Here is a 24,574-nt window from a genome sequence, read left to right as displayed (position 1 = left end):
TTTTGGTTGCCCTGGGCTCCTCGGGCTGGAGTGGGAGCCCTGGTAGGTGCTGAGTTACACACCTTGGTAAGAAGCTACCTGGGCTGGGTGTTATGGGAGATGAGGGAGGCAGGTCACTCCTAGGGGTGCCATCAGGCTCACAAGAACTGCAGGGTGGCAGATCTTTGTCATGGGGGCCATGCTGTTCACCGGCATCCCCTGCAGATGGGTGTTGAAATCCCTTCTTTAAAAAAAAAAACAGGATGTAAGTTGTGCTTCGCCTGCTTTTTGGTTTTTGAACATGGGGCTGAAAGTGAAGCAGAAGAGCCCTGCCTTCACGCAGTGTGTTAGCTGAGGAAGAGGAGCCCTTGCCCGTGGTGCAGGAGGTCCAGGCTCTGGCAGCTCCTGAGCTTCACCCGGGGACCTTCAGCCTTGACTCTGGAGTGGGACCTTCCTCTGGAAGTGACTGCCACATGGGACCTTCCTCTGGAAGTGACTGCCACACGCGGCTTCGCATCCAAGTGAGTGGGGCGCTGGATTGCTGGTTAAGAAATGCTCTGCAGGAGGGAGCCCTTCCTGCTGTGACCACAGTTTGTATTAACTTTTTTAACTTCTGGAAACTGAAAGCACGAATTCTTCCTGATAAATCTTTAGTGTAGTTTCCATTTCACGTAACTGGCTCTTTCTTTTCTTTTCCCCTTTGTGTTTCAAGTTTAAATCCTATTTCTTCTTGGGAATCCTTTAATAGCCAGGAGTTTGAGCTGATGTCCCTGAGAAATGCTCCCTGTGGGTTATTCAGCTCCTTGGATGGACCATGCTGTCCCCAGTACCCACTCCTCATGCTGGCTGCTCCTCTGCAAGGTCTCCTTGCTCCTGCTGGAGCTTGTTCCAGAGCCTGTTGGGGACTTCAGTCCCCCCTGGCACTGAGGGTGCCATTGATGAGCTGTATCAGAACTAAGGATAAGGCTTAACGTGTGCATTTGCGATGTCAGATGGCACTTACAGCATTAAAGCACTGAACACTGTTTGAGCCATTTTTAAAGATGACTCAAAATATTTGTGTTATGGAAAGATGACTTATTTGTGACTGCATCTCTTCTCCTGCTGTTTGCTATTATAATTTCCATTAAAATAAAATTCCGTCTCCATCACAAGCTGTATCAATCTTAGCTTGGAAGAGAGTCAAGTTTTATTACCTCCTTGCAAAAGAGGAGGGGTTTTTAAGCGTAGGCTCCTCTCCGTGTCCATAGAGCTGTGTGTACAACCGTTGTCAGAACTACGGGAACTGCTTGCTTTCCCTTTTTTTTTGTCTTCTGCTCTCTGGTTTATCCTGCTTGGTGCTGGCAGCAGCCTGTAGTGGCCGATCTGGGACGGAACTTGAGGAGAAAGCCCACGTTCAGAGAACCTGTAACTTCTCCTGGGCTGTGTGTGTGCTGGGGCAGGGTCTAAGCCCCCTCCTGCCCAGAGCAGCCCTGTCTGCGTGCCCTGTCCCACACACCGTGCCCACCCTTTCAGAAGGGATCTGTGGAGTCCCTGCCGGCGGTGTGTCCAGGGCTCTGCCAGCCTGTGGTACCCACCAGTGCCCCCAGCTCCACTCCACCTCAGCCAAATACATCTGCTCAGCCCTCCCGAGCGTGGGCTGGCGGGCGCCTGGGATGAAATTGAGATGTTCTTGGTGTAAATCACCGTCTGTAGGTTTGAATGCCTGTCTGGCTCGGCGTTGGAGTGGCTTATGTTAAGCCGTATTTTCCTTTCTCTCCCTGAATAAGCTCCTTTTACCAATGGTGAGCAAGATTTACGTGGCAATTTGAGCAGCCGGTCCCCCGGGAGTGTGCCTTTCTCTGGAGAATTGCATATAATCTGGCTATCAGCTCTGAGGAGGGCTAATGGCACACGTACCCGGCTGTCGGGCAAGCAGAGGGAAGCTCTTTACCCACGGCTGAGGCTGGAAATCTCTCCTGTACAGCAGCCACCGAGCCTGACAGTGTCTGTGTTGTACCTTGTCCTGCAGAATGAAAGGGGCAGAGAGAGACCTACACACTGGGCTGGAAACCACAGCAGAACAGAAGCTGCTTCACAAGGAGCAAAGGCAGAAACCTTGAAGGAGGATCATATCATAGAATCACAGAATGGTTTGGGTTGGAAGGGACCTTGAAGTCCATCCAGTCCCACCCCCTGCCCTGGGCAGGGACACCTCCCACCACACCAGATTGCTCCAAGCCCCCTCCAACCTGCCCTTGAACCCCTCCAGGGATGGGGCAGCCACAGCTTCTCTGGACAACCTGGGCCAGGCTCTCACCACCCTCACACCAAACAAGTTCTTCCCCACATCTCATCTCCATCTCCCCTCTTTCAGGGTCAAACCCTTCCTCCTCCTCCTAGGGCTCCCCTCCCTTATCAGGAGTCCCTCCCCAGCTTTCCTGTGGGCCCCCAAGGAACTTTTGGGGAGTTTGATTGAAGAGGGGTAGGTAGGGATCAGTGCCTCAGCCATCACTGTGCCCTACTGATGTTGGTGAAAGTGAAAGGCTGCACTTCCCTGTGTTCTCCTGAGGCCCGTAGCTCTGCGCACACGTAAGCCGGCTTTTTGGAAGATGCTAATTTGTTCTTTTTGAACTCCTTTGGATTCTAGAGCATATTGTGTTCCCAGCACAGGCACTGGCGAGGGGTTTATGCTCTTGCTTGAAGCGAGTCCTTTGCTGCTGCGTAAGGTGTGTGAAACGGCTCCCAGAGTGGCACCGCTCCGCAGCCCGGGAGAGGAGCTGTTGTTCTGCTGCCTTGGAGGAACCTTCTGGTGGGAGCGTGTAGCACACAGAGTGCTTGGATGGTGCCTACGTGTGCGCCGTCGCCATATGCTCCGTGGGGCTGCAGATGGTACGTGACCTGATGTTGGTTGTCTCGGTGCTTGTCTTCTGCAGGAGGTGATGGCTGCGGGGGCGGCGGCGCAGGTTTTCCAGCTGCAGGGGGGAAAGTTGAATTCTTGTGCAGCACTGAATTTCCCATTGTGTTACAACTTCATGGGTAGGCACTGCGAGGTGTGTAGGAGCACATCACAACGTATGGGTTTGCAGATCCGTGGTTCTGGGGTTTAGAGGATGGTTAGTTTTTGCTTTTTAGTTTGGGGGAGGGCTGAGAATGCTGGGGGGCAGGGCCTGGTTCTGAGGCACTCTGCTCAGGACGTTTCTCAGATGGCTCAAATACCTGTCCTGGGAGGCTTGTGCCCGATGGACAGGAGAGGGGTGACAGCAGATGGGAGAGAGGTGCCAGCGGATGGGAGAGGGGTGACAGGCATGTGACAGGCCTGCATCCCGGCATGCCTGGCTGTCCCCGGAGCTGGCTGTGCCTAGCTGCTCTGGGAGTGCTCTGGCATGTCCCCTCCACGAGCAGTCCCCCTCCTTGGGCACTCACATTCCTCTTGCCATGGTATCCCACCTGCGATGCCACTGGGCAAGGGACCACGAGCCTGATGGGGACCCTTGTCCCCGCCGGGAGCTGGAGCCGGGGAAGGCAGCCACAGTGCAGTGCCAAACCTCCGCAGAAACTTTCCTTCAGGAAACTTCCCTTGCCGTGGGGTTTTTTGGCTGTTGCCTTTCCCTGTCATGGGATAAAGGAAAGATGAAGTTGGTCTCTTTGAGAACCAGAGTGTGAAGTAGATGGAAAATGCACTACTCTCTGTATGGACCGAGAGAGGGTGTTACAGGAGGGGACATCGAGAGCACACATGCTGCTCTGCAGAAAAATTTGGGGAAGCAGCAAGTCTTGGCCCTTCTGTACAGTAACCCCTTGCATCTGCACATGGAATGTTTGTGTACAGCAGTTGTGTGTGGAACTCCCCCTCACACCGAGTGTGCTGCGAGCCAAGCGCACGGGGAGCGGTACTAAGTTCTGTACCATCTTAAAAATGAAGTTTTCTTCTTTGGCTTGTCTCTTAAACGTGTTTGGTGTATTTTTTTAAGAAAAAAGAACATATATGCTAGCTGGAAAAAACTAGTAGGAGAAAAAAGATGAGATGTGTATAGATGTACGGTAACATACAGTATTTCATGTTTAATTTTATTTACAAGGCCAAAGAAAAAACTCTTTGGTCGTAAGTAGTTTGCTGCAAATCTTGCCAAGAAGCCATACGCTGCTGAAAATAAGGGGTTTTGGTGTGTTTGGTGTGAGATGGGCAAGGAGGGCTAGGAAGCTGTGCAGGAGCAGGGCAGCGGGGATGACCCATGGGACCAGGGACCAAGGTGAGGGCTGAGCCACTGGCCAGCCCTGGGGTGGGACTCGCCACCTCTCCTTGCTCCTGGCCCAGGGCCCTCCCGCCCCGTTGTGAGTCTGCTGGTGTCCGGTGTTGGCACGGAGCTGTACACGGTGCTGGCTTCTGCTTTATGCCTTAACGGTGCTAAATCTCCTGCATGGAGGCTTCTGGGTGGGTCTGGGGCTTGGACAAAGGTGTCTCCATAGCTGGGGGGCTCGGGGTGCTGAGGGGAGCCCCTCAGACTCAGTGAATGCTGTTCCCAACACCACGTGAGCTGCCACGGCCCCCAGAGCATGGATCCGGTGCCGCCTGCTTAACATTCAGGTCAGTTCCATGCACACTTCTCATTCAGTGTCCAAACACTGGGTCTTTCAAGAATTTGCCTGACCCACATAGGGCTGGTTTGAAACCCTCTGGAGCTGGGTGACAAAAGTTCTGCCCCGATTCCAAGCCCCTTCATCTTGTCCCTGTCTCTGCTGCTGCTTCGGGCTGAAGGACCAGCTCCTCAAGGACCAGCTCCTGAAGGACCAGCTTCTCCCCAGGTCCTGGGTAGGACAAGCTTTGCTGGTGTATGGTGAATACAGGGATGGCAATTCCCAGCTGGGAAGCAGGGTGGAGGGCTGTTGGCTAATGTGGCTGTAGAAATAGCTTGATGGGCCAGGAGGGCAGCCAAAGGTGATCTTGTCATGTGGATCAGCTGCCCTGTTGTGATAAGGAGCTGGCCCATGACTTGTGCCTTTGCCACAGTACTGTAGGCACTTGTCACATATACAGGTTTAAATGGGTGCGTGTGTGCCTGCATCTAATTTTATATCTAAATCCTCTTTTGTCGTTCAGCTTCCACAGCAAATATCGGAGCGCTCTGGCTTGCCTCTGTCTAGACTTTGTTTAGAAATTATTAATATTGCAATGAAATTGCTAATTAATATATTGCTACCCTAAGTTTCAGCTTGTCACAACATTGTCTTCAGTTTCTACAAATGGTCTATCCTGTGCAGCCTAGATTCTAACATGGTAAAACTGCCTATTAATTTTTGTCTTCTTTTCTTACAGTAAAAAATGGCATTTCAGAAGGCAGTGAAAGGAACTGCTCTCATTGGAGGAGGTGCCATAGCAACAGTTTTTGGCCTCTCTCAATTTTCTCAGTATAGAAACAAACACGTAAGTATTAATTATGATTTCTGATAAAATATGAAACTTAAAATCTGTTTGAGCGTATGTTCGGCTTGTGCGAATGGTTGTGTTTGGGAAGGAATGCCAGGAGGCTCTGCGCTTGCCTTGGTAGGTGCTAATCTGGAGGGTGGCATTCAACGCTGTTTCACTGGTGTGGGTCTCTAACCAGTGGGGAAGTGCGATTCCTCTACATCCTTTAAAAACTGACCTTTGTGTACTGCTGGGGATTTCACTTGCTTGGAGGAGGAGTGGAAAGCACTGATTGAATAGCAGCAGCAAGCAGAGTTTGGACGGTATTTTCAAGCTGGGAAGCTTGAAGTGAAGCCATAGCAGCACCTCGGAAAGGCTCAGCTTCAGAACAGCCGTGGGGGCAGCTCTCGTTGGGTTCAGAAAGCTGAAAACTGTTCTGGGGACAGGATCTGTGCCAGGAAAGCCCATGGAGAGGCTCCTGTCGTTTCTGGTGGACACTGACCACTCCCAGTTAAAGCAGTGGGAGCAGAAGGAGAGGCAGTGGGGTCTGGTGTCAGCTCCTGTGTGGAAGAAAGCAGAGTCCATTGGCCTGTCTGCTCCTCACGGGAGGGTGGGAGTCACCGGGCTCTGTAAGGAGAGATCAGTAACAGGAACACTGGTTGTGCACTGGTTTTGGGCAAAGCTGGTGGGGATCGACCACTGCTCTTTGTCTAAAAGCAAACAAATGCCCATTGATTTAAGGCAGTTCTGTGCTTTAGAGTTTTAAAAAACAACGGTGTCTGGGCTGAGTAGATGTGTGTAGAGGAACAACTCACCTGAGGTTGTGTCAGGTGTGGGCTGTGGGGCTGGCACCTCACGTTTGGCCAAAAATCTTGGCAGTCAGCGTTCCCTAAAAGGGTTGCAGTAAGTGCAGTCAGAGCTCGGGCCCCATTTCCTTCAGCCTGGGTCTGGAAAGAGCTTAAACCCGAGGGACTACCTCCTCCTCCTCCTTTTGGGGTGGTGACAGCCTGAGAGCTGGGGGAGAGGTGCTCCTTTCGCCTGGGGTTTCCTGCCTCTCGCCTGAGGAATGTCATCAGGCAGCTCTCTACGGAGACAAGCTGTTACTCTGTGAACTGCCTTCGTTACCACACGTTCACTCTGAGTTGCCATTCAGACTGGGCAGGCTGAAAACAGGAAGGGAGGAAGCAGATCTTAATGGCCTGGTTGAAGGTAAAACAGTGGGAGATGATGGGAGAGAGTCTTCATTCAACTCCGTGGAGATGTGTGTTATGACTTAATAAAGGATAATCCGAATTTTCTGGCCATTTCTATGAGGAGGAGCAGCAGCTGAGGTACTGGGAAAGCAAATGAGATGAGTCATTTCTGGGGATCCTCACTGGGACGTGGGTAAACCGGGATCCTTATGGCTTCAGGTACCCTTGGAGAAAATCAAACCCAGCATTGAAAGTGAGCTTCCCGTTGGGCTGCCTGTCGCACACCTCGCTGACAGTGCTGCTGCCTCTCGCTGGAGTCCTTAGGACGGGGTGTTACAGCCTGCCCTCCTGGCTGTCAGGAACAGCAGCTGCAGATTTTAGGATTGTTAAATAAGAGAAAGAATTGGGGACGTGCAGCCTGGAGAAGGGAAGGCTCCGGGGAGACCTTGGAGCCCCTTCCAGTCCCTCAAGGGGCTCCAGGAAAGCTGGGGAGGGACTCTGGATGAGGGAGGGGAGCCCTAGGAGGAGGGGGAAGGGTTTGACCCTGAAAGAGGGGAGATGGAGCTGAGCTGTGGGGAAGAAGTTCTTTGCTGTGAGGGTGGTGAGAGCCTGGCCCAGGTTGCCCCGAGAAGCTGTGGCTGCCCCATCCCTGGAGGGGTTGAAGGGCAGGTTGGAGGGGGCTTGGAGCAAGCTGGTGTGGTGGGAGGTGTCCCTGCCCAGGGCAGGGGGTGGCACTGGGGGGGTTTCAAGGTCCCTTCCAACCCAAACCATTCTGTGATTCAGTGGGTTGGAAGGGGAAAGTGATGTGGACAGCTCACTTGCTGTATATGTGGTATTCCAGAATTCAGGGAATTTCCATTTTTTCTGGGAACAGATGGCCAATACGAATTTCCAGAGGCAGATTAAACCCCCGAGTTTTACAGGAGGTGATCGTGGTGTCAAAATGAGATAACTGCTCGTCCCCCAGTGTCTAAACCTCACTGTGTGGGCTCTGTCTCCCAAGGCTCTGCCCGTCCCCGGTCTCTGTGTGAGCAAAGGGCTCTGTCAAGTTGAGCAGCGGGTTGTTGTCACGTTGTTCTCACTCCCACCATTCCCACATGGTGTCCCTTCAAGCCTCTGCCTTAAACACCCACCGCAGGACCGCGGGGCTGGCACGAGGGAGGACACTCCGTTTGCTGGTCTCGACATCTCTCTGCTGAGGGCACGTCCCCCAGCCCGGGTGTCCTCTCTCTAATGAAGGCTGCCAATCACCCAGGCGCTGGGGCAGACATCCCGCCTGCCTTTGCCGCAGGAGGATGTTGCCCCAAGATGTGCACTAATTGGCTACACATTGGAGGAAATCTGCTGTTATTTCAAGAACAGCATCCGTCACGGAATAAGACAGAAATAAAAGGCTCAGTGATTTTACCCACGTTGGTATTGCCTCACTCAGTGCCTGGGTGTCCGTCCAGGAATTGGGGACACCCAGGTACAGAACAAAGACCTCATCCAGCTCTGAATCCTGAGCACACAGTTGAGTTGATCCATTTTTCTTTATTTCCCACATTTACTCCCCTGGAGTTGGGTGTTGCTGTGGAATTGGCTGTCCCGGGTAACTCCGAGGGGGAAGCTGAAGGGGGTGAGGTTCTGGCCCCCGAGGATGGGCGGGAGGCCATTTGGATTTGTTAGTCAAGTGGTTTGTCTACTAAAAGGGATGAGTATTGGCAGTTTCTGATGTTGAAATTTAAATTGTCCATGCTGGGTTTGAGAGCCAAATCCCAGCTGGGAGGAGAACATCCCCGTTAGCACCGTTATCCTTGTCTGTATGTGAGTGGCTGAAAAGCCTTTACTCCTTGGAAATCAAACACTCCGTGGATTCAGGTCTGTCCTGGGTTCTGTTTTATTTTTTATCCCATGTGTGCTGGCACTCTGGGGCAGGTTTCTGCAGCAGCAGTTGGGCAGTATGACCTTGTATATACATCTGTCTATGGGGGGCACATGCAGGCATCCAAGGAGCTCAGGAAATTGCCCTTGTTTGTGCTGGGCTTTCCAGCAACACGCAGTTCCTACGGAGCAGAGCAGGGACGGGGACACGTGTCGACGTGATGGAGCTGTTGTTGGCTTTAACTCCTAAACTGATAGATGGGTGTTGTGCTTCTGTGTGGTTTATAGTAGCCTGATCACTGGGGTATTTACTGAATTAATGGGATGGGTTAGCTTAACGCTGTGTGCAAGGGAATAAGTGGGAATGACACTAATTGAAGCAAAGCCCCTCTCAGTAGACGCAGAGGAGTGGTGCTTTCAGACCAAGTCCCCGTTACCCATCAGGAGCTGGTCAGGCTTTCCCTGCAGCCCCACAAACACAGGGGTCTGGCAGGGAGGCTTTGGGTGGGATTAAGAAGAAAACCTCTTTTCCAGAGAAAAGGAGACAGTTGGGGAGCTCTGCACAGCAGATGCTGCAGAGAGCTGCAGAATCTAGTCCTTCCTGAGCTGTTTTTGGGTAAAGCCAGTGTGCATAGACTCTTACATACATATTTTCAGTGTTATCACTGTAAATTACTTTTATCTTGAACAGCACAGGGGCTCCCAAGTCCATGGATGCTACACTGCCTGCCTGTCACCAGCTCCTGAAAAGGATTGGTGTGAGGTGGAGTGGGACCCCTCTGAGGCAGAAATCACACGGGCTGTGTACAGAATTGATTGATCTGCCCTCAAATACCCCGATACCTGAATGGCAGAGGTGACACAGCCAGCCCTTGCTGGTGTTGTCCCCACGCTGCCAACACCGACAGGAATGGAAATAGCAGTTTCTTTCTCTTCCCATAGAATTCCTGTATTCCTGCTTTTTGTGCCTTTAATACATTGAGCCAAGTGGTTGAGCACTAGATATGAGGTGGGGATTCTTTGATGTGCCACGTTTGAACTGGAGGCCACTGGTGATTTGTTTCCCCTTCTTGTAACGATGAAGGGGAAGAGCACAGCCGTGTGCTGGAGCTGTACGAGATGCTGGTGCTGCCCAAGCCACCAGGCAAGGCTTCCTCTGTCTGGTGGGCAAGTAGAGCTGTGGCCACCAGGAATTGCTCCTCAAGGGGAATGCGATCCACTATGATAGTATGGTAATGCAGCTTGGCCTGCTTTGGGGCTTGCTTCATTACTCCCCTTTTTTTTTTTTTTTCTCCCCTTTTTTTAAACGACTAAGGATGATGAATTTGACTCCACAAACCTACCTGGAGATTTACATTAGCAAATTAACAGGAGCGCGTGCTTATGGATTACTAGATCACTTTATAACTTCATGATTGAATTCAAACTGCCAAACTAAATTTCCTCTCGCTGAGAGTGTAATCAAACCCATTCAAGGAACTCTTGCCTGAGAAATTGTAGATATAAACAGCAATTGCTTATTTCAGTAAACACACTTGTTCACTGCCAAACTAATCACGTTATTGCAGATGGAATCCCTCTATGCGGCTTTTCTTCCCTCTCGCATTTAATTGACAGCAAGATGAATCATATCTATATCAATTCCTGGGCCGCTAATCACTTCCCTTGTGTTCAGTGCTCGTCTCCCCACTCTGCTCGGGGTGCTGCCCCGGGCTCTGCTGCCAGCCCTTTGCTCTATGGAAGGTGGTTAAAAGCAAAAAAAATATACTCAAACCCAAATTTTAGTGCTTCTTGAATTCCGCCTTTTGTTTTTCTTGTATCCTCTTATTTTCCTGAAGTTGAGTTGTTCTCCTGAAGGTAAGTTCTACGCTTTGAAAACAGCCCCTTGTTTCGCTGGAGAAGGCCTGGCTGGAAATGTAGTGCAAAACGAACCTTGAGATTTTTCACTTTTTTTAGAAGTTTTAGCAAGCAGAGTGTAGGTGGCTGAGCCCGATTAGCCCAAACACGTGCAAGACTGAAGCCATGAGTGGTTTTGGCCTTTGCAGTTTCATCCCTGTTGCTGCTGTCCCCGAGTCACAGGGTGGCATTTAGGGAAGCGGGGACATCGGCACTGGCTGAACTGGCACACCAGTAAAAGCACACTGGAGGCACTGGTGTCCCCAGGGAAACCAGACAGTGACAGTGGCCGTGCCTCCCTCAACGTTGTGGCCTTGTCCCAGCTTCCAGGTGTTCAAGGAGAAAAGCTTCCATGTGGGCAGGGGAATGCTGTGGTTTGGGCAAAGTGGCCACCGAAGCTTTGCAGAGGCAGTGGCCATCAGAGGGGTCCCAGCAAACCCCCGTGATAGCACAGTGGCCAGAGGGACATCTCTGTGGCCACCAAGCAGGAGAGATGGCAGGGATGGCTGGGTCCTCTACCTTCTTGTGTTTGTCGCTCACTGGAAAAACACCTTCTGGAGCTGCATCACTGAACCATACTGGGGGGATATAAGTTTCTAATCACACTTTGGGGGATACAAAAGTTCTTGGTGCTGCTAGAGAGGAGCGGGCTGGGGAGAGAGCGGGGCAGGAGGCAAAAATGGGTGGGAAAGTGAGGAATTCATTGCTCAGAAGAATGACACACAAGCTGGGTTTCTCTTCGAGTGCCTGTGCAGAGATGAGAGCGAGGGGGGGCTGGAGCTGGGAGCTCATGGCCATTCCCCTCCCTGTCCCAGTTCCATTCACCTCCCTGCCATCTGCATTTGGGGGCTGTGGTGGGTTTAAACCAGCTTTTAATGAGTTCCTGGGCATTTGCAGTGGGTGGCCGAGCCCCTGCCCAGGCGCTTGCTGGGCTGGAGGTGACCCCAGCAGGAAACACAGGCACCACACTTGGGAAAATCAGTGCTAGCACTATAGCTTGAGTCCTCATTGCCAAACTTTGGTTATTTTAAATCTTTTATCTTCCCAGAAATACGGAGAAAATGAAATCCTTTAAAGCAGAGCCCTCTTTCTCTGGCCCAGCTTTCCTTGTTGCTCAGACTGTCACACGCGTGCAGGGAATGCCATTGCCACCATCCCAGTGATTTGAGGAGCTGCTTGCATTCTGGTCCATATAACCCAGCCCTACAGAATGAACTTCTTCTGTAATTATTTTTGAATATGCACTTCTTCTAGATGTGGCACCAGTTAGTAGATTTTATTGTCAGTCGTATAGTAGTGGAGAGATTCCAAACCCACCCGGAGACATTCCTGTCCCACTGCTCTGGGTGACCCCGCTCTGGCAGAGGGTTGGACCCCGTGATCTCCAGAGGTCCCTGCCAGCCCCGGCCACTCTGGCACTCTGTGACAGGAACATTGAGAAACAACGCATTTCAATCATAATGCTGCTGAAGGACGAGCAAATAATTCTGAAGAAAAATATTTCGGCTGAATGCAGCATGTGATGTGAGTTGGGGCTTCTCGTGGGTGGCTGGGCTGGCTGCTGGCTCACAGGGGGTGTGTTGAAAGAGTCGTGGTTGCCTCTAACTCAGAAGGTCTCTGAGCTGTGTGACAGCCAGGGAGGTACTACAGAGCACAGACGGTGACCAGCCACTGAGCTGCTTTTTTATGTTGAGCTACTTTATTACTGCAGGGGCACGTTCCCTCCCCGTTGCCAGGGAAAGGGGCTGGAGTTCCTAAAACCTGGAAGCGGCTTGTGTTTCCGGAGAGCTTTCCCTGCCCCAGGGATGCAGGAGCATGTGATTTAGCCCTGGTCCGTGTTCTCTGGCTACGTGAGTGTGCTAGGGCTCTGTCACTGTCCCTGCACAGGGACAGCAGTGGTTCCTACAGCATCAGGGGGATGGAAAGGCTCCCAAAACCATGCCGGTAACATCGGGACCTGTTTGGAAACTGCCACATCATCTAGTTTTGTTACTTGAAAGAAAAGTTGTATTTTGGCGTGCTGCAGGATGTTAATTGCTGTGCTTACAAGATTTTTAAGGACGTGGAAATAGTGTTTCTGTGGTGACTGAGTGTCCTGTATTCGACAGGAACTCACATCCTCTCACGAACCTGATCAAATCTCAGCTGAGATTAACTCCACTGTACAAGTAATCAGTTTCAAAATATTAAATGTACACTCATCTTTCAGTCCTTTGCTTTGATGGATGTTTGGTAACGAGTTGAGAGCTTAACCATGTGTCTGTTTGTTCCTGTACTTCCTGCATACCCTGTAACGTCTGACACAGCAGAAAACTGTTCCTAGAAATAAGGAATATAGGCATCAGTGCTTGAGCACAGCGTTACATTGAAGTAGGGAAAGTGAAGTAAATGTGTGCTAGCCCTTTATTAGCTTAGTACTGTAACTATTATTAGTACTGTTTGTTGCTCCATAATGTTTTAATACAATATTATTATTAGACGTAGGTGAAGTGACTGGGAATATTTGAGTTTACCTTTATGGTTATAGAAAATGCTGTGATTTTGGGGTGTGTGTGTGTGCACACAATAAATACAGATCTTCTTTTGCTCTCCGTAGGGTGCCTTTGTGCACGTTCAGGCTGCAGAAGCTGTGACTGTGCCAATAAAGCATGATTTCCCCACAAGAGAGGAGCAGGTTTTGGCCCTGAAAACCGCAGGTGAATTCGATGTCCTTGTCATCGGCGGAGGAGCAACGGGATGTGGCTGTGCTTTGGATGCAGTCACCAGAGGTGAGGCTGGGGACTTTAACTGCATTCTTATTCTTGGATGACATGGTTTATGATGAATGTGTCAGGTGGGCTTTTCAAAAGTACTTGAAGATGTAGAAAGTATACTCTGAATGCCTGGTTATAGAACTTCCTCTGTTAAAGGGAACTTGAAGAAAAAATGTCATTACACGTTGTTGTTTCAGCAGAGTCTGTCTTGTTTGGGTGCTTGTAAAAGAGAATCAGCTTTCCTTAGTTTCTGTGTTTGTAGATCTCGCTTCTGGTTTTGGAACTCAAATGGGAAAAAAAATAGCCTAAAACATAGTAGATACTCATAAAACTCTTCAGGTTCTTTAACCTGTGGGTAAACCTCAAAAATAAGAGGCAAAACCTGACCCCAGGGGTGTTTTGTTGCTCAGTTTGGAAAATGCTTGTCCCAAATGTGTGATAATTCTGAAATAGATAAAGCAGCAATGTACCATTGGTAGGTACATACAGACTCAAATCTGGTTATTAATTTCTTTCATGTATTATTAAAGATAACTTGGGATCTCCTCACTTCTGCCTCTGCTGTGTTGTGGCAGCAAATGCCGTTGTAAAGCACACAGAATTTGTTATAGGTAATCTGTGTTTATCCTTTTACTAGATATTCTGATTGTATCAGTAGATTTCTGAAGTGTGAAATACTCCTAGGCATTTGGTTAATGAGTTGTGTATTGTTGCTGTTCATTCATGGAGCTTGCTCTTTTATTATGTTTGCTTCGCTTAACAACAAATTTTGCTTTTCACGTGTTTGATATATCTTCGCCAAATTATTTCTGATTATATCCATTAATCTTCAGTCACATTTGACAAAAATAAATTACTCTGATCTTTGAAAGTTACCAGTAATAATTAGATATTTTTTAGGGACATAAAAGTTTTGGGACACCAATAGATGTTAAAAAGTATTTTCACCAAGCAATAACGTAAAGCTCCCCTCAGGGAGGGTGAAGGAGGGACCCGAGGGACAACTCCTGATGCAGATGAAGCTCTTCTCCTCGGGGCTGTGGCCTCTCTTGGGTTTGGTACCAATGTCACTGAGTTTAATTCACTCTGTGCCCTGCCCACCTTTAAAACTCTGCCAGCAATGGAGGGGGTGTGTGATGCTGCCTTCTGTGACACAGATTGTCCTGCCAAATACCTTCTGTAAGCGAAAGACGTCCATGGGCTTGTCCTGTGGTGCTCAGCTTGGTGGGCTTTGCTTTGCTGGAGGGTGGAAGTCAGTGGTGGGGGTCTCATAGGTGTGTGCCAAAGGATGTGGCCAGGCTGCTGCCTGCATCTTATCGTTAGAAGGCGTCTGTTAATCACCCGTTCCTTGCAACCCTTCCTTTCCCCTGACTTCCATTGCATCACCCCACATTAGTCTCCTTCAGGGAGAAGATGCTGGGGACGTAGTGTGGACAGTGTTGGGGTTTCACAGTGACTGGAATGAAGCGATGTGCCTTCACCTATGGAAAGCTTCTCCTGGCCTCCAGGGGGAACTGGGAACACAACTTGTACAACAAACACGCCAGCCTCCCTCCCAGCATTCCTTAGAATTAACATTATAACAGTTGGGTTTAAAGCACTTTGGGTTGATTTGGGTGACCGTCAGTGAGACACGTGGTTCTCCCTTCCTTGTGCTGCTCAAGCTGCCAGGGAACACACGTACTCTTTTGGGTAAAGGATTTTCTGAAACCATTGGTAGTATCTCAAAACTAATGTTTTGTGTGTCATGTTCTCTGGGGAGGTCCCCCTGAGCAGTGAGTGTGGCCATGACCTGCTCTCCTGGATGTGGGCAGAGGTGCCGGGTGTCCATCTCTCTGGTGTGCTGGTGGAGCCATTAGTGTGACAGAGCACAAAGAGTTAAAAGCATTCATGGAAATCCTCTGTTCCTGCCATGAATATGAACTGCAATTTGCTTGGGGGAGTGTGGCCCCCGTAATGTGCTGTAATGCCTTTCTATTGTGAAATATCCAGGTTTTAATGTGCTTCTGTTTAAGTTCTGTTTTGACTTTTCCCTTAGGAAGGAGGCTAAAATTTTTCATTACAATATAGACAGCGCGCTACTCTTTGAATACAAATTTATCCATGTACCGAGTAATTTTTCTTGTGATTGTCTCTACCCTAGAGAAGTGTCTTTAATGAATTACATACAAATTGTGTAATTTAAGAAGTTAATTTGGTTTTCTCGTAACACAGGACTAAAAACAGCCCTTCTAGAAAGAGATGATTTCTCATCAGGGACCAGCAGCAGGAGTACTAAATTGATCCATGGTGGAGTGAGGTACCTTCAGAAGGCCATCATGAAGCTGGATTTTGAGCAGGTAATTGTTTGTGCTGGTTGTTAAGCAAAAATTGCTGGTAGACACTTCCCCTGTCCCAATTATATCCAAGTCTCCTCTTGATTTTTTCCATACTTGACTGTTGTATTCCACAGCCACGGCACCTGGAAAGTGTCTTCTCCAGTGGAGCTTTCCAGACCAGGGAAATCAGTGCTGCTGCCTCTTTTATGGGCAATCTCATTGCTGAGCCTTGTAGACCGTGTGTACTTTGGGGCAGAAAGGCAGAGACAGGGCTGGCTTCAGAATAAAGAGTTTCCTGCCTGTCAAGATCAGAACATGGGGGACTGAGCAATTGTCCTGTTTATTTATGAATGGGGGAAGAAATGCAGTAAATAAGTGATTGTATATAAATACTTTAATGTATTCTTGTGTTGGTGGGAGCCTGATAGTCTTGTTTTGAGAAATTGATAGTCTTGTTTTGAGAAATTGATAGTCTTGTTTTGAGAAATTGCTTTGTCTTCTGGTTGCAACCTCTCTAAGTTCAGGTGTGTTTCAGTGGTTGTAATGCTGCTACAGAGCGGTGGCTTCTCAGGGAAAAACATCTGAAACATGCAGTGAACTAGTTATAGAAATCAACCTTCTCTTTTTCTGCCAAAGAACAACTTCCTATTGATTGATATTGATTGATTTGGAGAAGAATGTGCCTGCGTGTGCAACTTGGAGCTAGTTTGGGATTTAATTGTGGGAATGGGGAGAGAATCTGTCCTGTGGGATGAGTTGTAGCCCCCCTTAACTGCCTCCTGCCCATAGTTAAGAGTAACACGGCTTGTTGAGCTTTATGTTCAAATGAAATATTATTCTACTGACCTGCCCAGACACCAAAGTGAAACTAGGGAAACTTCATTTTCTCGGGAAACATTTTTTCTTAGCTTTGAAATTTTTCAGCAAATCTCAGTGTGGTTTTGGTAGAACAGTAAAAATGATGCAAGGTGTTTGCTTTGATAAACAGTTTGTTATTAGAAGTCGCACATGGAGACAAACTCGAGTTCCCTGGGATTCACGTGCACACTTGTGTTTTTCAGTACAAGATGGTGAAAGAAGCGCTTGAGGAACGTGCAAACCTGCTGGAGATTGCTCCTCACCTCTCAGCTCCACTGCCCATAATGCTGCCTGTTTACAAGTAAGCTCTGCTGCCACCTCCCTCCTTTACCATGGCTTTTGGCAAACAAGCTGCTTCCCTGGAGAACATTCCAGGTGCCTCTTCTCAACCAGATCTTTAAACCTGTCACAAACGTTGTCCTCCAGGAAGAGGTCTGCAGCTGGAATGAGCTCTTGTTCCTGGGACATGATTTGCTGTTCTTTCCAGTGCATCCTTGTCTCAACAGACACTAACATAATGGGGGCTCCAGGAAAGCTGGGGAGGGACTCTGGATGAGGGAGGGGAGCCCTAGGAGGAGGGGGAAGGGTTTGACACTGAAAGAGGGGAGATGGAGATGAGATCTGAGGAGGAACTTCTTTGGTGTGAGGGTGGTGAGAGCCTGGCCCAGGTTGCCCCGAGAAGCTGTGGCTGCCCCATCCCTGGAGGGGTTGAAGGGCAGGTTGGAGGGGGCTTGGAGCAACCTGGTGTGGTGGGAGGTGTCCCTGCCCAGGGCAGGGGGTGGCACTGGATGCTCCTTGAGGTCCCTTCCAACCCAAACCATTCTATGGTAATGTTCAATTTGCTGTTTGGTCCTTCCAGCCCCCAGTGTTGAGCGCAGGAGTTGGTGCAGTTGCCCTCACAGGATGTGACAGGGTGGTGCTGAGAGAACAGTTGTTGCTTCTCCTGGGAGAAGAAGAGTTTAAGTGATGTGGGTTGGGTCTTTAGGTCTGTAAGAGCGATCCCTCACTGTAACAGGTCACTTACAGCAGTGAGTTTTTTGCTGAATGATCTTCATTCCTGCCTTAGCAGAAGGGACCTGTAGCAGCTGGAGCTCCTGGAGGTCAATGTCTGGCAGGATTTATTGGGTCCTGTCTGTGCAGGAATCATTAGGCAAGGTGTGTTTTGAGGAACCCCTCCCCTGCCTGCTTCTGCCCTCAGCACGTGGCTTTAGTATCTCACCTTGCACTGAGGTACAGAAAGCCAGTTTATGATCTTAATTCTGTACAAATAAAGCCTTGAATGGCTTGACCCCCTGCAGTGAGAAGGTCAGTTGAAAAAAGTAGCGAACAGCAGGTACGTTCTTGCCTATTTAGTGAAAAAAGTAGTGAACAATAGGTAAGTAATATTTATATTATATTGTGATACCTTGAGTTTGAGTGATGGTGCAAAGTAAAACTGGTGTAAAACCAGATGCTGCGTTACTTCAGGGCTTGTGTAGTACCATAGCAGTGTGTGCATGCACTTCTAAAGTGTGTTTATTTCCCTTCATGGGGAATTGTTTATTCCCTGCAGGTGGTGGCAGCTGCCCTACTACTGGTTTGGGATAAAACTCTACGACATGGTGGCCGGGAGTCAGTGCCTGAAGAGCAGCTACGTGCTGAGCAAGTCCCGGGCCCTGGAGCATTTCCCCATGCTGCGCAAGGACGAGCTCGTGGGGGCCATCGTCTACTACGACGGTACGGGGGTCTCAGGATGGGGCTGCCTTGGGGGGGACACGGGGGTGGGACTGCAGATCACATACATTGACCTTCTGAAGGGAAGAAGGACTCCTCGAAGGATTCACCTTGCATCTTGAGCATTAATTTAGTAGATAAATGATGGTTTTTCACAACAGGAACAGGATGTAGGAAAGAATATATTTGTTTTCTTGGCTGGTGGGTATAGTGCTAGGTGAAAGCACTCCAGTGCCTGGGGGTTGCCTGTGGCTGTCCAGCTCTGCGTGGTTTTGCTATACACTTCTCAGACTGAACATTTCTTCTGAGGTATCAGGAGTCACAAAAATGTGGTCATTCCGGTAATGGTAACTGGTTTGCTGTAGGGCTTTCAGTGCCCACCTAACTTCAGAGCTGTCTGCATGACCCAGCTCCTGCTGTGGTTCTTGCACTGGGTCAGATGAGGCCTGGATCAATTACTGTTTGTATCACCAATAAAACCAGTTGCTCTGCAAAGACAGCATTTATTGTAGTTCTAATTGAATACCAGGGATTGCTGTAAGACACAGTTTCTGTTAAAACCCCTTCAAAGAAAGGGTTATAAATTCATGAGAGGGAAAGTGCCTCCAGCTGGAGGTAGTTAATCTGTCGTATCAGCTAGTTGTAGGTATGTTTGTGTATAACACACAAAACCAGTGTCCAAATGGGGGAAAACAAAGGTGCTTTCTGCAAGGCTTTGATGTTTGGTGTGTGAGAGAGGGTCAGTGGTTTTGCCCCAGCGGGTGGCACACGCCTGGCACCAAGGCAGTGCTGTTCCACCAGGAGGTGCCACCTTGGGGCTTCTCAGCAAAGAATTCCTTATGGCTGTCTCCATCCCGTCAGTCTCTGGAGGTGCAGGAGGCACCCTGACCCAAAACCAGTGGGGTTTAGCTGCCTGATTTGACAAACGACTGCCTAGAAACCTTGTTTGTCTGGAAATGTAATACTGAGTTTGTGTGAGTTCTACCTGCTGGAGTGTGGGTGCTGGGGAGTGCTGCCAGAGCTGCTCTCCTCATGCCCTGGGTTATGGGGGCTGATCTAGAGGATGGAATGTTTTCTCTTGGCATCACACTTCTGCCCTGTTTCATGGTGTGTGTTTAGCGAGACCGGTGTTCCCCCTTCTCCAGTCCTCTTCCACTTCACCTCCCAGACAGAAAGTTTGGGCACAGCTCTCCTGGTGCTGGGTAATCCCCAACTGTCACCTGTGTTCTGGGGACAGCAAAAAGCTGTGGATTCGCTGCAGCCCTGCAGGAGCCTCCAAAGAATAAATAGCTCCAATAGTGATTCCCCTCAGTAGTGGTGAGTTCCAGTCAGTTTGTACCTGAAGATGCAGTTTCTGACCTTTTGGCAGCCAGGAGGGTCTTCACACAGAATTGATTCTAAAGGTACTTCTTTTCCCCTTTTAGAACTGCATTTGCACTATTCAGCAGGTTCTCAATAGGGGCTTTTTTACTGGGGAGAAGTGGGGGGGACTCTGGACACCCACTGGACTCAGACAGTGTTTGTGAGGCTTCTGGCAAAAGCACGTTGATAATTGCAAGTTGTTTCATACAGAACAGAGCAGAATTAAAAAAAAAAAAAAAATATATATATATAATTGTGCAGGAATATATACATGTAGGTTCTTATTTGGGAGTAGGGTGAGATTTAAGTAAAAATTAAGTCCCTCCTTTATCTCATGGAGCCCACATCTTCTCTGTTTTGTTTTTAAGGTCTAGAGAAAATAAGAGGTTGTTTAGAAGCAGCGTTTTCATGGGATTATGTGGTATTTTTTGTGTACTGTAACAAGAGCTGCTGTAAATAGCATAGAGAGAAGTAATTCAGATTTATTTTTTCATTATCGTCAGCTATCCCTTAGACTGTTTGAAGGGATCCCAGGAGCACGGCAGAAGAACGAAGTGGTTCTCTTCACTGTAATTACACTTCTCATAAGAGCACTATAACTTGAAATCTATTTATAATCTATTGAGGTTTTTTCTGATGCAATAGATAGTTTGGGTGTATCAGAGCTCTTCGTGCTCCGGCATTCTACAGGTACCCCTTCCCAGCACAGCCTTAAAATCAGTCCTCGGGTTTCTTGGACGAATAATTGTTTTAAACAGCGTTGCAATAAATGAAAATACAGCTCTGAGACACCGTGTGGCCTTTCAGTGGGAAACAGCAGTGAGCCATAGAGCACCCAGCTCTGGGGGGGCGAGGTGTCTCTGCTGGCTTTGCCCTCCCAGGGGAAGGGAGACAGCCCCACACTCCCAGTACTGGAGACACAGAAGAGTAAAATATGAAGGAAAAAAAAAAAAGGGGGAAAGGTACAGAATATTGCAGAGTAGTTTAATGGAGAAAGAGGAGTGTGTTTATCCCTACAAGGTCCATGCAATCGGGTAACTGCTCTCCTTCAGAGGAGCAGGCACAGAGCAATTTGGTGAGAGAGAGCAAAAATAGGCTTAGGTTCTGCTGCCAGTGAAACTACTTGTTCATGCTGTGGATCTGGCCTTATTTTGTTTCCTTATAAGACTACAGCTTAGTTATCCACAGGCTTATGCAGAATGTAAAGAGTTTAAATTTTCACTTTGCAGTGAAAAAATGAAACAAACTCTCAAGGCTCCACCAAACCTCAGTTCCCTACAAGAATAAAGTGGTTCTGAAGGACTAAACTGTCGAATTTGTGAGTTCCCAATACACCTTTGGGCACTTTGAGGCTGCACCTAATCCAGAAAGAAATCTCCAACTACAGTGTTAAATCGGTTCCTCCTGTGCCAGGTTCCAGAGTTAAAATGCTGTCCAGAGTGACACCTCTGTGGGTCAGCCTGTGCTCTAACACATTCATTATTTTATCCTGATCAATTAACCTGGGTTCTGGCCACGGTAAATTTGTTTTAAGTGATAAGGTTTCAGCAAGCCCACTTCAGATCTTGTAAATCATTGAAGTTGAATTTTAATGGTACACTTTCATGCCCTAAATCTGGAGGAACAGAGGACAAAAGGGGAAGGGAATTGAACTTGAAGTAGAGAAGGGGAAGATAAGGTTGAATTAAACTCCTTTTAGTTCTTTCAGAAGGATTAGTCATAAAATAGAGCATTAAATAATGGTGGGAGGTATGTATATATGTCTTAAAGTAGGTCATAGCTTTATCTTCTCTGTCCATCCCTTCTCTGTCTTCCCCAAGTACCGGATAAATAAATTGGCCTTTTAAGAGTGGCCTCTGTTACCTGCTCCTATAGGTGCAATGAAATGTAGTTGTATCTTGTTTTCTTGTGTTTCCCTGTCCCTGGCTCTACCCCGCGTTGTGTCTGTAGCTGGTACTGGCCCCCTCCAGCTGTGTCTCCCTGGGTATCACCCCCACCAAGGGCAGCAGTTAGAGCCCCTCATGGTGTTGGTTAGGTTTTGATGGCAGGGAGCTCCCGTCCGGCCACGCCGTGCTGGTGCCAGCATCCTCTGGCCGGGGAGAGACCAGCAGTGCCCTTTGTTTGGCTTCCTGATTGCAGCTCAAACGTCAGATAATCCATTATTCATGGAGACGTCGGGTTCTGAAACGTTGCCGGGGTCGTCTTAATTACATTTTTTTTATTTTTTTTTTAAATTGTTTATACAGGCAAAAATAATAATAATAAAAAAATAAACGGTAGATTGTAAATGTTGGAAGTACCAGCAAGAGCAAGTCAGAGCCTTTCCCAGAGGCTATTCCTGCTCCGTCTGAGCAGCAGGAAACTGGAGCATATGTTGGATGTTAGCCGGGGTGTACACAACGTGTCCTACTTATTCAAGGCTTCCTTTGAAGCCGCAACTCCCAAGTTTGTTTCTTAGGGGTACATGTCAGACCACATTTAGCATGCCTTGCCGTGAGGGTACTCCTGAACAGCAAAAAGGCAACATTTTGGGGGGGGGGGAAAGGCGGCTGCTATCTGAGCAGCGATCTGTCACTTCCACTTAGGCAGCCCAGGGAGGAGGCAGCGGGGAGACGGCGGGGCCGGGGCATTATCTCACAGCCCTTCCAAGGCAGGAATTCATCTCCATTTAAATTACATCCAGGCCCTGGTGTTATGAGCCGGGAAGGACATGAACGTGGGGATCCCAACTGGCCAGGATGGTTTGGTTCAGAGTGGTGGGGAACCCTGAGCTGGTTTGGAGATGGGTGGTTGTTCTCTCCCGAGTGGGTTGTTAACATGTTGCCTGGCGAGGTGAGCCTTTAGGTACATAAGGAAAGCCTGTTTCCTGGAAATCAGTCGTGAATTTAAGATTTTAGGGCTTTGTTGACCCCGCTCTTTGAATTTGCTGCTGTTTCCTGACAGCAGGAATTAGCACGCACTACTCCTGTGAGTGTTTGGCCACATCAAGGTGTTTGATTGTTTAATGTCGTCTTCTCCCATTTCCATTGCTTGCTGCCATGTAAGTAATTGCTCTTTACTTTCTGCCTTCTCACTATTTTTTCTATATATTCTCTCCTGGAATATGTAATATGGAGGTTATTTAAAGGTAGAAAAGGAAGCTTTGGCAGAGGATTTAGCTCTCCTTGTTTACAGCAAACCCCTTGAGAAATCCTTCCTGGGCGCACACAGACACACACACACACACACACACACAAAAATCAATGCAAAAGAGTAGGGCATTCATTAAGCTGTCAAAAATGGAATAAATGCTTTTTTTTATTTAGGCTCTTGTAGCTATTTTTCCTAGTATTTGAGTGTGTCCTGAATTATGAAATGTTATAGCTTTATAATTCATATTTGACAAATTAATATTTGGAGCCTGTTGAGCTGGAGAGGGGGTATTACCCTATTACAGATGCAGACAACTCCATGCCTTTTTTTTTTTTTTTTTTCCCCTTCCTGGGATATAAAAACTCTTTGACAGTTTGTCACTAAAGAGCCTTTCTGTCGGTGAAATACACCCTGTTTGATGGTGTTTCAGAAGCTGAAGGTGGGTGAGGGCAGGCAGCCTGGCAGGCACACTGACTGTGGGTGTAACGGGGGGAAATACAGCCCGTATTCCCGGTATCCCGGCGCTGTCCTGGGTGTTTGTCCCGTGCTGTGTCTGACGGGAGATCCTGCTCTGGAGAGGTGATTGTCCCCCTGTACTGGGCACTGGTGAGGCCTCACCTCGAGTGCTGTGTCCAGTTTTGGGCCCCCTACCATAAAAAAGACATTGAGGTGCTGGAGCGGGTCCAGAGAAGGGCGACAAAGATGGTAAGGGGTCTGGAGAATAAGTCTTATGAGGAGAGGCTGAGGGAGCTGGGGGTGTTCAGCCTGGAGAAGAGGAGGCTGAGGGGAGACCTTCTTGCTCTCTACAACTCCCTGAAAAGAGGGTGTAGATAGATGGGGGTCAGTCTCTTTTCTCAAGTCACAGGCGACAGGACGAGAGGAAATGGCCTCAAGTTACACCAGGGGAGGTTCAGGCTGGATATTAGGAAAAAAATTTTCACCGAAAGGGTTCTCAGCCCTTGGAATGGGCTGCCCAGGGAGGTGGTTGAGGCCCCATCCCTGGAGGTGTTCAAAAGACGGGTTGATGTAGTGCTGGGAGGTCTGGTTTAGTGATGATGCTCCTTGTTTGTTGTGTGGGTGTCTATTTTTGTCAGTCAGGTTGACGGTTGGACAAGATGATCTTTAAGGTCCCTTCCAACCTAGAAGATTCTGTGATTCTGTGAAATGCCTGTAACGTGGAGTGTGAGTCTCCAGCTGAATATATAAAAGAGATGGTATTTTTGGGGCTGGTGTTAGAATGAAGGGGAGCGGGGACCGGATCCGAACGGCCCTTCCCGTTCCTGGGTGAGACCCCTGGGGTCTCTGCAGGCTGGGGGTGCTGGAGTCACACCATGCATCACCCCCAGAGCCCTCTTCTCCTCCTCTCGAGGGACAACATCCATCATCCAGAACGCTTTGCCTCTTTAACCCAGTTTTGCCTCTGTCAAAGGCTGGGGTGACGGGAGCATCCCTGCAGGAGCGGCCGCTTGTCCCCGGCAGGAGGGGAGGGAGCGTCCCGGCGCTGCCCGTCCCTCGGCCTGTCCCCCCCGAGCCCAGGCGGACGATAACTGCTGCTCCTGCCCTACCTGTAACGATTTAATTGTGTGAGTCAGCCCAGTCAAGCATCCCCCGGCTCATGACTGGGAGACATGAAATTCATTGTCATTATTGTCCCTGTCATTTTGGATCATTATATCCCGCCGCAGAATTTTCCTCACTCCAGTGCTTTCCTACCTCCAGGAAGCGGGGATTATGGCTGAGGTTGGGGTGGGGGCAGGACTGTGAACTACATTTACCTCGGGGGAGCCGCAGATTAAATTGGCTTTGCTCTCTGACTTGCTGGGTCCCTCTGTTTGTACGCGCTGGGTTTAAGGTTGGAAATGATGAATATTCGAGTGAATTCCCTGCCTTGCGCTTGGCTTTTTTTTTTTTTATTTCTTTTAATGCTCGTATAAGCAAGGGATGGGGTTTGTGTCCCTTAAGAAGTGAACGGGGAATAATTCTTTCCATGGCCAAAGCTGAAAAGGTATAAGGTTATTCCTGAGCAAAACGAGGTTATTTGCAGGTGGTGCCACAAACAGGGGAGCGTTCCCCGGAGTGCTGTGGCTTCCAGGGGGGACACCCCACCCCAGCTGTGGAGTA

General features: G+C 48.9%; 1 protein-coding gene across 4 annotated transcripts in view; it reads left to right on the top strand.

Annotated features, from left to right (window-relative positions):
• GPD2 (glycerol-3-phosphate dehydrogenase 2) overlaps window positions 1-24,574 on the top strand; it is a 57,281-nt gene that overhangs the window by 5,956 nt on the left and 26,751 nt on the right. For 2 of the 4 annotated variants that reach the window (XM_014966547.1, XM_014966549.1), the window contains exons 2-6: window positions 5,276-5,383; window positions 12,914-13,085; window positions 15,285-15,409; window positions 16,450-16,547; window positions 17,799-17,962. In XM_014966547.1, coding sequence (XP_014822033.1) covers window positions 5,282-5,383; window positions 12,914-13,085; window positions 15,285-15,409; window positions 16,450-16,547; window positions 17,799-17,962 — 661 coding nt within the window. In that variant the 5' untranslated portion in view covers window positions 5,276-5,281. Of the gene's footprint in view, window positions 1-4,698; window positions 4,772-4,987; window positions 5,007-5,275; window positions 5,384-12,913; window positions 13,086-15,284; window positions 15,410-16,449; window positions 16,548-17,798; window positions 17,963-24,574 lie in introns of those variants that run through there. The other 2 variants (XM_014966548.1, XM_014966551.1) reach the window with 2 other exon arrangements.

Source organism: Calidris pugnax, unplaced genomic scaffold (genome assembly GCF_001431845.1).
Source record: "Calidris pugnax isolate Ruff unplaced genomic scaffold, ASM143184v1 scaffold48, whole genome shotgun sequence".
NCBI classification, from domain to species: domain Eukaryota; kingdom Metazoa; phylum Chordata; class Aves; order Charadriiformes; family Scolopacidae; genus Calidris; species Calidris pugnax.
Note: the sequence above shows the minus strand (reverse complement) of the source record. Positions and strands in the feature narration are given on the sequence as shown.